This window comes from Coffea arabica, chromosome 6e (assembly GCF_036785885.1).
Source record: "Coffea arabica cultivar ET-39 chromosome 6e, Coffea Arabica ET-39 HiFi, whole genome shotgun sequence".
Classification (NCBI taxonomy): Eukaryota; Viridiplantae; Streptophyta; class Magnoliopsida; order Gentianales; family Rubiaceae; genus Coffea; species Coffea arabica.
In genome coordinates this window covers 53,746,976-53,758,240 of record NC_092321.1, presented here as the reverse complement: position 1 = coordinate 53,758,240, position 11,265 = coordinate 53,746,976, and the positions used below count along the sequence as shown (strand labels likewise).

Here is an 11,265-nt window from a genome sequence, read left to right as displayed (position 1 = left end):
AATTTAACGAAAATTACTTATTGGAACCAAAAACAAAAATTTATACCTAATTTTTAACAAATATATCTGTTCTACCCCTTAACCCTCAATTTTCTCTCCTTAGAGAATAAAACAAATGATTTTGTTGAGCTGTCTTTTGCTTAATTATATTTGGGTATTTTTGTCATTTCGTCTATTTCCCGTTAAGTTTAACGGATTTCGTTACCTTTATAATTTAGTTCAAAGTATGAACTGTCGTGTTTTCTATATATTAAATTTACCACTGGAACTTTTTTGTTGTTGACTCTTAAAATTATCACGGGTCATTCCAAGTAGGGACCCTCTGCTACCCATATGGTCACGGACTTCTTTGTATTTCAATGTTCAACTTTTTGCCTACTCAAGAAAAGATTCCCCAACTATTCCAAACTTTTGTCCTTTGCCCTTTACCCAAACTATTCCATTTCTTAACAAAAACAACAGAACGCAAGCAATTCGGTATTTGAAATAGTATACGTAAGAAGTCTTACTTCTTGAAAGCATTATAAATACGAGTAGGAGCTAGACAATAAACATCCATATCAGGATGGGGAAGCCTTATCTAGGGTTAGTGGCACTCTTTTGGGTTGTATCTTCTTTGTTGTGCTTCATCACTTCTCCATCAGCTTCAGCTGCTGATATCCATGGTGGAGAACAGCCTTTAGCTAAAATAGCTATCCACAAGACTGTTCTCGCATTACGTGACTCTGCCTCCATCTTTGCCAGTCCTTCTCTTCTTGGCAAAACTGTAATGTCTCCTATTCATTATCTTCTCCTTCCTTTTAATGTAATGACTCCTCTTCATTATATTTTCCTTCCTTTTTGTTTGTCAAAGATTACATACTAAATTCGGACGACATATGATTTCTAGATAGATGGTGTTAGTGCCACAGTTGGAATTTTTTTTTTCACAACTATTTTTGAATAAAATCCCAAAATTGCCCTTCCAGATATGTAAGCAATTTAGATTTTGAAAGGGGTAGTTTTGTAATTTTAACAATAAATTCTTTAGAAATAAGAATTTAGCTATGACAATATCATTTTACTTTTCTGGATACGTAATGGATCGGGTCTACCGAAATATTTTTCCTTCCACTGTCAGCTATTACATGCATATCCTTTAAGACGTAACTAAGTGACTGTTGCTACTATTTCTGCACCTCAAATTTACCAACTCAAGCTACATAGAGGTGCCTTGAGTTTTGATCTTCTGTTTATTCTCTCTCACATGTTAGTGTTTTCTTTCTGTAATCAAAAGTATTGAAGTTTGCTAATTATATTACACTACTTGCCTGACATCTTCAGAAAATGTTTGCTCATTATTTTATAATCAATACATGCTACCAAAGTTCTCCTTGCTTGGTGGCACAAATAATTGAAGGGCATATTTTAAAATATTCATATTTTACATTTAACGTCACATCCAGTTTGGGGTGGCTAACATTAAAATATTGATTTTTCTGCTAACTATTATTGGATGGGTGTTGGTTTCGAATTATCTCAACTCGATATCCGAATTAGAATGCCACTAACAAATAAATTGTTCAGACATTACAATCGAGCATAATTGATGTAATATTTTGCCAAAGTATTTTAGAAATATTATGTGGCTTTAAAGTCTACAAGAAACTGTTTTAGTAATTTATGAATATTTAAATGTTCAATTAAAAGTATAGAAAACAAGAAAGATGATTGAGTGCAATTAATAAGGTAGTAAGGGTGTAATATTTTAGGGAACAATCATGAGACTAGTTCAAAGAATAAGGGGTCAAATTTTTGCGATTGCCCTTAATCTTTAGGGACAATTATTTTAACGTTAGAGACAACTCTCCCTAAACACTTTGCCCTTATTTTAACTTGGTCAATTACTCTCACAAGAACAGGATGAGGATACTGAATGGATCACAGTGGAGCTTGTGAACAAAGATCCAGCTGAGGATGACTGGGTTGGAGTTTTTTCTCCAGCAAAATTTAAGTAAGATCCCTTAACTTTATACAGTTAAGCCCTTTTGACTTCAAAATATTTGTTAGGCCGAGTTATTTTTTGCAACATCAGTAGTTGAGATAATTAGGTAATCCCATTTAATATTGTGAAATTGATTTTTTTGACTTCTCTAGCACGAAAAGATTATAAAAATAATAACAAAAAGGTCAAATTTGAACAACAGATTCGAATGAAAATATAATTTCTACTAAAAAAATACAAATATAACAAGCAAATTCCATACTTCCAATTCTCCTAGAATAAAGATTTATAAGAGATTAAGGCAATTATTCTTCCAAACAATGTGGTAGGGCTTACTACTGTCTTGTGACACCCCTTTTGGCCTTCCCTTAAAATAGACAAGTAATCTTAAACAAATAATAATAATAAAAAAAAAGAACTCACAACTCTTAGGCTAAGTTTACAAAGGCTAAATTCTACTTAATTCATCTAAAATGAGGTAATGTGTCAGAGAATTTGTCAACAACGCTTTTCTTTTTTAAACATCCCGTCACTTCATGCCTTCAAGTATTGGTTTTGTTTAACATATGTCCCTGAAACTTCACTTTTATTTCAGTATGAACCCCTCTTACTTATTAGATTATTTCAATGGCATCCCTTAAATGTTTGAACTTGGAGAGTCTTATTGATACAGTTAGATGGCTTTCTTGGAAACCACCGAATTAATTATTACTAATCCAAACGTTGTACTCCCTCCGTCCCACTTTGATAGTCCTGATTTTTTTTTTCACACAGTTTAAGAAAAAGTAGTTAACTTTGTTGGAAAAATCAATTTAAATAACTATTTTCCTAAAATACCCTCACATTAATTAGAGTACAACTTTATGGGAACTTGAATTGATGGTAAAAAAAAGAATCAACTCTCATTAAATGAGGTAGGTTTATAGTAACAACAACTTACATTGAATAAGGATATTTTAGGAAAATTAAAATACAACTACATTCTTCAATTGGAAAATAGACTACAATTTGGGACAAACGAAAAAAGAAAACAGGACTATCAAAGTGGGACGGAGGGAGTATATATCAACTACATAAGTTTACCTACCAACAACAGAAATAGTAAATTATGTGATTATGAGGATATATATATATATATATATATATATATATATATATGTGTGTGTGTGTGTGTGTGTGGCACACGCGCACTAAATTCAAATTTTCAAAAATAACTTTAAATACTAGTGTATTTTTTTTCCTTCTTCTTTTTCTTTTCTCGTGTCAGCTTTTCCCCTTAAAATTGTTCACTCATGGAATTTTCATTTGTACAGTGACTCTCTTTGCTATCCGACGCTGGAGGACTCTTATGAGGAGTCTCCATACATTTGCACTGCCCCCATAAAGGTGTGCTCCAGTCAAATAAAGATTCAATTACACCAATTTTTCTCTTATTGTTTATATAATTATACTGACTTTTATTTTGGTAATTTAATAACCAAAATTTAATTTTACTTTTGTTGAGAAAAAGAAAACCCAACAAACTCAAAACTACGAGGATGTCACTGCAATTTTACCTTTATTTTTTGGGGCACAATTTAGCCCTAACCAATATATGGAAATAGTTGAAACTTTTTCTAACCAATTCAAAATGTTTTTCTTGACAGTACAAATATGCAAATGACTCCAACCCGTACTACACCTCAACAGGCAAAACTTCACTCACTTTCCAGTTGATCAATCAGCGATCTGATTTCTCGTTTGCATTGTTCTCCGGAGGATTGTCAAATGTCAGTAACGTCATCTTTTCTACCATTTGTACCTTTTTTTCTTTCCTTTCACTGTATATAATTCTGTCCAGCTGTCGTAAATCATATTTAAAGTCTGCCTTTTTAAGTAGGACAATGGATTTATAGTTAATTACTATTTTACTAAATGTAGGGTCATTTTTTTTGGTGTATAATATGTTGCTAATGTTGACTAATTTAAGCCCTAACTCTTTTGGTTTATCCTTTTCTCTTTTTTTTCCCTGCCATGTAATTGATTCGTTGGTTATTCTTGTCAACATGGAGCCATCATTTTGTACACATTTTAGTGTGTTACATCACTAATGGTCTTGCCTTTGAAATAACCATTTATGAATGGACTGGGGCGTACTGGATTGGACTAAATGTAAATTTTTAGTTTCGTATCTCAACCAAGTTAAGCATTAGTGTACCGTATAACTGTGAATATAGAATGAAGAAACTCATTATTGGAGAAATGGAGTAGGGATAATTGCATAAACCTCCCCTGAGTAACAATTTTACCAGCCTCCCTTGAGGTTTATCAAATTATACTTACCTCTCTTGAAAGTTGTTCAAGAGGATATTTTCTTTAAAAATCTTAAAGTTATGATGGTTATAAAATAATTTTGTGGAAGTAAAAGAGAAAGAAGGGAAAAGAAAAGCTAAATTCAAAACCTTTTTCTGTTCAAAATTATAAGAATCATAGCAAATCTCAGGTTGAAGAGAGATGATTGGTCTGTTTTGCTGAATCTTGTGATAATTAATATAGTTTTGTTACTTATTTGTTATCTAATGTATTGAATGTGAACATTTTGAGTAGTGAAATGTGTGTGTTAATTGTTTCTAACTTTTAATTATTTTCATTCTTTTACTAATACAACTTATGTACATCTACAAGAGGTATTTATGGAATAAAAGTTTCATCTCTCTCTTTAAAGTACTTTTTTAATGTTACTTTTCTTACTTGGACTTATTTTATTAACCAAACCTTAACCTCAAGGGAGTTTTGTGTAATTTTGCAAACCTCAAGGGAGGCTAGTGAAATTGTTAGAAACCTCAAGGGAGGTTTTTGAAATTATCCCTTAAAAATATGACAAACAAAATCACTATTTTATTTTACCTTGTCATCTAGAATGAACATTTGACTTAGTGGATTGTGTAGTTAATAACTGGTCAAATTGTGATTATGCTTCTCAATCCAATTTTTTTTTTTCTATCTTGCACCTTTTTATGTGTTATTTAGTTTTCTATAATTTCATGTGTCCGTTTTTGCAGCCAAAACTGGTAGCAGTTTCAAATACCATAGTATTTGCAAATCCAAAAGCGCCTGTTTTCCCACGACTTGCTCAGGGAAAGGCTTGGGATGAAGTAAGTTTATCAGGATGGTTGGTTCTAAATAATTTGAATAGACATTATTGCTTTTTTTTTTTTGTGGGAGGACAAAGAAGGTAGTCAATGGCTGCACTAGAATCAAACTCTCTGTCTTAAACTTCAATTAATTTGGATCCCTAATTTTTAAAAACTTAATTTAGCCCTCTAATAATGCCACTACTCTTATCTACACTAGAGCTTGCTCTATTAACAACTATAGTTGATCATGAGTCTATCAAATTTTCAAATCACTATAATCTATGATTTTCATTTCGATATGCTTATTTTGTCTTAAATCTTTGAAAATGTAATTCAACTATCTAATTTACTTTCTTTCAATTATTGTTTCAGATGACAGTAACATGGACAAGCGGCTATAACATAGATGAAGCCTATCCTTTTGTTGAGTGGGGATGGAAGGGACATGCTGCAATGCGTTCACCAGCAGGAACATTAACTTTTAACCGAGGCAGCTTGTGTGGTATGATTTTATTCTACTCTTTTTACTGCCAAGTCGTGATATTGTTGTGCATCTAATGATCAATTCCTTAAATAAATTAGTCAATTCCACATTGCATTTCGACTTTTCTTTACATAAATCTCTTAAACTTCACCTTGCATTTAGCAACCCAATCAGACAATTTCTACCAATCCGAACAGCTATTGGGTTTAGGTTGCTCCTGCTAGATTTCGATGTACGATAACCTAACTAACATCCCAACCAAACAGAACTAAGTATTACGTAAAAATTCTTTAAGAGATGACCTTCCTAGCATATATGTGGCATCTGAAAATCGATGCTAGATAGTGTATATATTTTTAGAGTAAATCTCGTATACATTGATAATGTATATATTATCACGATTGAATGCACGACACATATGTAAGATTTGGATTTTAAATTTAAATTCGAATTATATGTCATATAGCCAATGGTGAAAGTGTATATACTGTCAATGTATAGAAGATTAATTCATATTTTTATGCACATACATACATATATGTTCAATGAAAATATTCAATTTGCACCTATTTATCAGAATTAGATGTACAAATCATAAGGTTCAGGTTATCCCTACTAGATTTAGATGTACAGTCACTAAATTAACGTCTCTACCAATAGAGTTGGGTATTATTAGGTCACAATTATTTGAGCTATACAAGCATTTATGTGGCATCTGAAAATCGATGGTAAATAATGTGTACTAAATCTAGCCACTAAAGCTGCTCACCTTTGCTTGCAGGTCCTCCCGCAAGGACAGTTGGTTGGCGTCATCCTGGTTATATTCACACTAGTTTCTTAAAAAATTTGTGGCCAAACACCTTGTGAGTTTCCTAACTTAAAATTCATGCACCATATTGGCCTTGATTTTTTTTTTTTATCATGTCAAATATCTTGATTTTGTTTCACGAATAATGGACTTTTACAGGTATCAATACAGGGTCGGTCACCTTTTAGAGGATGGTTCATATGTTTGGAGTAAGACTTATTACTTCCGAGCTTCCCCATATCCAGGGCAAGAGTCATTGCAGCGAGTTATAATATTTGGTGACATGGGAAAGGTAATGCCCATAATTATCAAATGGAAATAAACCAATTAATCTTAGTGTTTATATCACGTTGATTAAATATTCTACTGTCTAAAAGGGAGCAATTATTTAACTACGAGAACTAAGTAAAAGCAACATATATTATTAGATAAATTTAATCAAACAGTTTTGAGAAATGTTAATGATACTTCCTTATTTGTTAATGGAACTGTTCTTGACTTTTTTTACTCAATAATTTGACAAGATAAAGTGCTCATGAGATATCGTTACTCAAAATGCTTGTCGATTTGTGCCATTCTTGGTAGAAAATATGCATTCATTATATATACATGCTAATGTTACTTGCAGGCAGAGCGTGATGGTTCAAATGAGTATGCAAATTATCAGCCAGGATCACTCAATACTACTGACCAACTCATCAGAGATCTCCCCAACATTGACATAGTTTTCTTGATAGGAGATCTCCCATATGCAAATGGATACATCTCTCAATGGGACCAGTTCACTGCTCAGGTTGCAGCTATTACATCGACTAAAGCCTTTATGATTGCAAGGTTTGTTAATTGTTCTATAACGCACTAGCTTAACACGAATTTTATTAGCTTGGTTTTGTAACATTTTTCTTATACACTTTCTGAAGTATCAAGTCTTCGTACAGTAATTCTTGGTGAAAATATTAAGGCCATTTAACTATAGTTTTTGAACAGATGAAAAGAATTATTATCAACTGTTGTTTACCAAAGGATTTTGTGTGAGTAAACGAAGCTAATGGTGATAATTTTCGTGACATGGAGACGCACCACAAGAGATTAATTTAATGTGTGCTTCATGCAGTGGCAACCATGAACGAGATTGGCTCAATTCAGGATCATTCTTTAACGTTCAGGATTCTGGGGGAGAATGTGGTGTACCAGCTGAGACCTATTACTATGTTCCTGCTGAGAACAGAGCTAAATTCTGGTAACCAAAGTTATGATTGTTTTTTCTATACAAAGTAATTGTGAATTAATAGTCATTTCTTGTTCCAAAAAAAAAAAAAAAGCATTTTCATGATAGGTTTTAGCTTTTAGGAATAGACCATCTTTCAGCAATTAAGTGATGAAGAGTCCAAGGAGAAATGTCTGACCAGCTATACATGATCTTCTTATAGGTATCAAACAGATTATGGGATGTTTCGCTTTTGCATAATTGATTCTGAGCATGACTGGAGAGAGGGATCTGAACAATATCAGTTCATCGAAAAATGCCTTGCATCAGTAGATAGAAAGCACCAACCTTGGTTGATTTTCGCAGCTCATCGTGTCCTTGGATACTCTTCCAATGATTGGTATGCTAAAGAAGGATCTTTTGAAGAGCCTGAGGGAAGGGCACACTTGCAGAAGCTTTGGCAGAAGTACAAAGTAGACATTGCATTCTTTGGCCATGTTCATAACTATGAAAGGACTTGCCCTATTTATCAGGTACACAACTATATAATCCCGGAAATCCTTTGATTAATTATTTTGATTTTTAGGAATAGGGAAAGTTCAAATTGCGGGTCAATAAAGCTAAGTAGTCTAAGTTAGCATAATAAAATTTTAAGTGACGTTTCGAGTCCTAGAATTAATACATGAACAATTCACACACATTGGGTTTGTTCTCAATTGCATTTACTTTATTGCCTCTTGAAAGTTAGAACCAGGCTTTGAAAAGTAATTGAGAAGAGAACAAATAACTCTTTTATAATAAAAAATTAAAATCAAGTGTTGAGAATCATTTTACAATAAGCTCATAAAAAGATTAGATATAGGCAACCAATCCTTCCAAGATTTGAAAGTTCGGTTTTTGATATTTGAGATATACTTTATGTTTATTCTTACAAATTTTGATATTTGAGAACTTTTTAATTGCACTCTAGACAATTCACTCTTGATCCTTGCTATACTCTATTCATTTTAGTAAGATAAAGATCTAAGGTAGCTAAAATCTGAAATAGAAGAAGCTCAAAATCTAAGCTTAGCCACTATGCTTTAACTGCACTGTGAAGTCCTACTCTGATTCTTCTCTGATATTTAATTTCTGTATGCTTTAGAACCAATGCGTTAAAGATGGAAAATCACATTACTCCGGGGTGGTGAATGGAACTATACATGTAATCGTGGGAGGAGGAGGAAGTCACTTGTCCCAATTCACTCCAACCAATACTTTTTGGAGTCTTTACAAAGATTATGACTGGGGATTTGTGAAACTGACGGCTTTCAATCGCTCCTCACTACTTTTTGAGTACAAGAAGAGCAGAGATGGAGAGGTCTACGACTCCTTCACCATCTCTAGGGATTACAGAGATGTCTTAGCTTGTGTGCATGATGGTTGTGAATTTACAACTTTAGCATCATGAGTCCACTTTTATTCACTAGTTGGATATCCTTCATGTTGATTAGAGGAATAATGAGTTTGTATGTAGCATCTTTGTTTTAAAATGGACTTGTTCAAGTAATGCCAAACTATGTTTCAACCTTTGCTGTAGAATTCGAAAATTTTAAGAGTGGAGAAATAAATATTATACACTGTAAGGAGATTTTACAAATATAAAAGTACATGCAATAGAAGAGGAGTAAGATATACAATGTGCCATTAATTAAGTACAAGAACAGGACTTGCAACCCTTCACTCTTTTCAACCACAAGCGCAAATATTTTTTGCCCTATATCTTGTATTATTTCCTATTTTAACATCTATTAAATGATTATATATCCTTCTTGAACATCTTATTTTAATTTTTTTTTTCAAAATATTCAAAAGGATCACAAAAGTCGCATATGCGTTTGACCTCTACGGCATATACACATGTGGTAATCATGGAACTTGAAGATCTCCTAACCTGTGTTCTGACTCTTTAGAGAGAATTAGGACAAAAAAGGGTGCTAGAGAGAATTAAGGTAGTGCTGGATGCCTTAGAACCTCTATTTATAATAGAGTTATTTCTAATTCTAAATAGGAAAAAATGATTAATAAAAATTAAGTCCTCCTTATTCTTCAAACTACACATTAACCCCATTTGTGCATGAATCCTTAGGTTCAAACTAATTTGGTTATGATTAAACTAGAATTTTTCTAATTGGAATAATCAATTAACAACATAACTAATTATTTCTTAATTATCATTTGTCAAAAGTGACACCCAATAGTACATTGTGACAACCAATTAAATAGTATCAATTATTTGTGAATCTTTCAGTTATTAGTTACTCTACAATTCAATCCCTCCATCATACAATATCCCTATTAGTCTATTAGAGTTTGGAATAACTATCAAATACCTAGACTTAGTCTTATGTGCTTGATCTACAAAATAAACTCTATGAAATTATAAATTCTTTTCTAATTTCTCATTAGCCTTGACCAAGGACGCCTGAGTTATAGTTTGAAAAAAATCACATAGGATATTCTTTCTTTTACCAAGAGTGATAAATATCTTAATAACCATTTACAAGTTGTTGACCTTGGTCGATCAATCCTTGGTTTTGATGATTAACAAACTAAAATGTAGATTTGGGCTAATGTTTTTATGTGAGCAATTTGTTAGAACAGATTCTTGTGACACAAAAGAAGAAGCAAAAACAGGGCACTCATGTGGGACGTCCGAAAGGAAGCTATCGGACGTCCGAAAGGATGAAGAACATCAAGAAGGAAACTCTGTCGGACGCTCGTGAGGAAGCATCGGACGTCCGGAAGGATCGGACGCACGCATCGGACGCACATCGATCGCATCGGACGTCCGAGAAATTTCGCAAAGATTTGATGACTCTCTGACGACGTTCGGACGCAGGGTTCGGACGTCCGACAGGTGGTTTGGACGCAGGGTTCGGACGTCCGACAGGCCAACGGCTAGTTTTGACAGCATTTAATATTTGACCGTTAGAGAGCCTTTTGAAGCCATTTCTCACCTTCTATAAATACCCCAAAGCACAAGAAGACAAGAGACTTTTGCCAACACAAAATACAAGCTTACAAGTGAGATTTTTGAGTAGAAAGATTCTTTGTTGGTTGTATAAGGGGTTGGGAAAGTTGGGTTGTGAGGTTGCTCAAGTGAAGGTTACTCTCTAGGTGGAGTAAAACCTTGGTGAAGGTGAACCTATCACTTGGAGTGGTAAAACCTTGGTGAAGGTTGCCTCATTTGTATAAAATAGTTCTTATTTGGGTGAGTGATCTTTCAAGTGTAGGTTGTTGAGGGTTAACTAGAATAGTTGTAAAACTCCTTGGCTCAACCAAAGTGTGTTTGGGGTGAGGAAGGAGTGAGCATTCACTTGTACGTCTTGGTTAGCATCGCCATTTATTGAAGAGGCTATTGGATTGATATTTGGTTTGCATTTCTCATCTTTTCTCTTTAATTAAGTTTTCTTTATTGTGCTTAAATTTGATATATCTTTGTGCATCATTGTGAAATTGTTTGTACTCATTGGGTTGCACCAGGCCTTACAATTGGTATCAGAGCTTGGTCTCTTTTGATCAAGCTTAACCGCTTTGAGTAAAGATCATGGCAACCATAAAAGTTTCTTTTTTAGAAGGACAATCTATTGATAGACCACCTATGTTTAATGGTTCTCATTTTAG

General features: G+C 33.4%; 1 protein-coding gene across 1 annotated transcript; it reads left to right on the top strand.

Moving 5' to 3' along the window:
- The first annotated feature begins 521 nt into the window (after positions 1 to 521).
- LOC113696791 (nucleotide pyrophosphatase/phosphodiesterase-like) lies at positions 522 to 9,166 on the top strand. The gene is made up of 12 exons (XM_072055822.1): positions 522 to 766; positions 1,902 to 1,993; positions 3,298 to 3,370; positions 3,631 to 3,753; positions 5,026 to 5,118; positions 5,473 to 5,602; positions 6,366 to 6,447; positions 6,552 to 6,684; positions 7,021 to 7,226; positions 7,507 to 7,632; positions 7,823 to 8,132; positions 8,744 to 9,166. The coding sequence occupies exons 1-12, from the start codon at positions 566 to 568 to the stop codon at positions 9,047 to 9,049; spliced, it is 1,875 nt and encodes a 624-aa protein (XP_071911923.1). The 5' UTR covers positions 522 to 565; the 3' UTR covers positions 9,050 to 9,166.
- Positions 9,167 to 11,265: the final 2,099 nt, after the last annotated feature.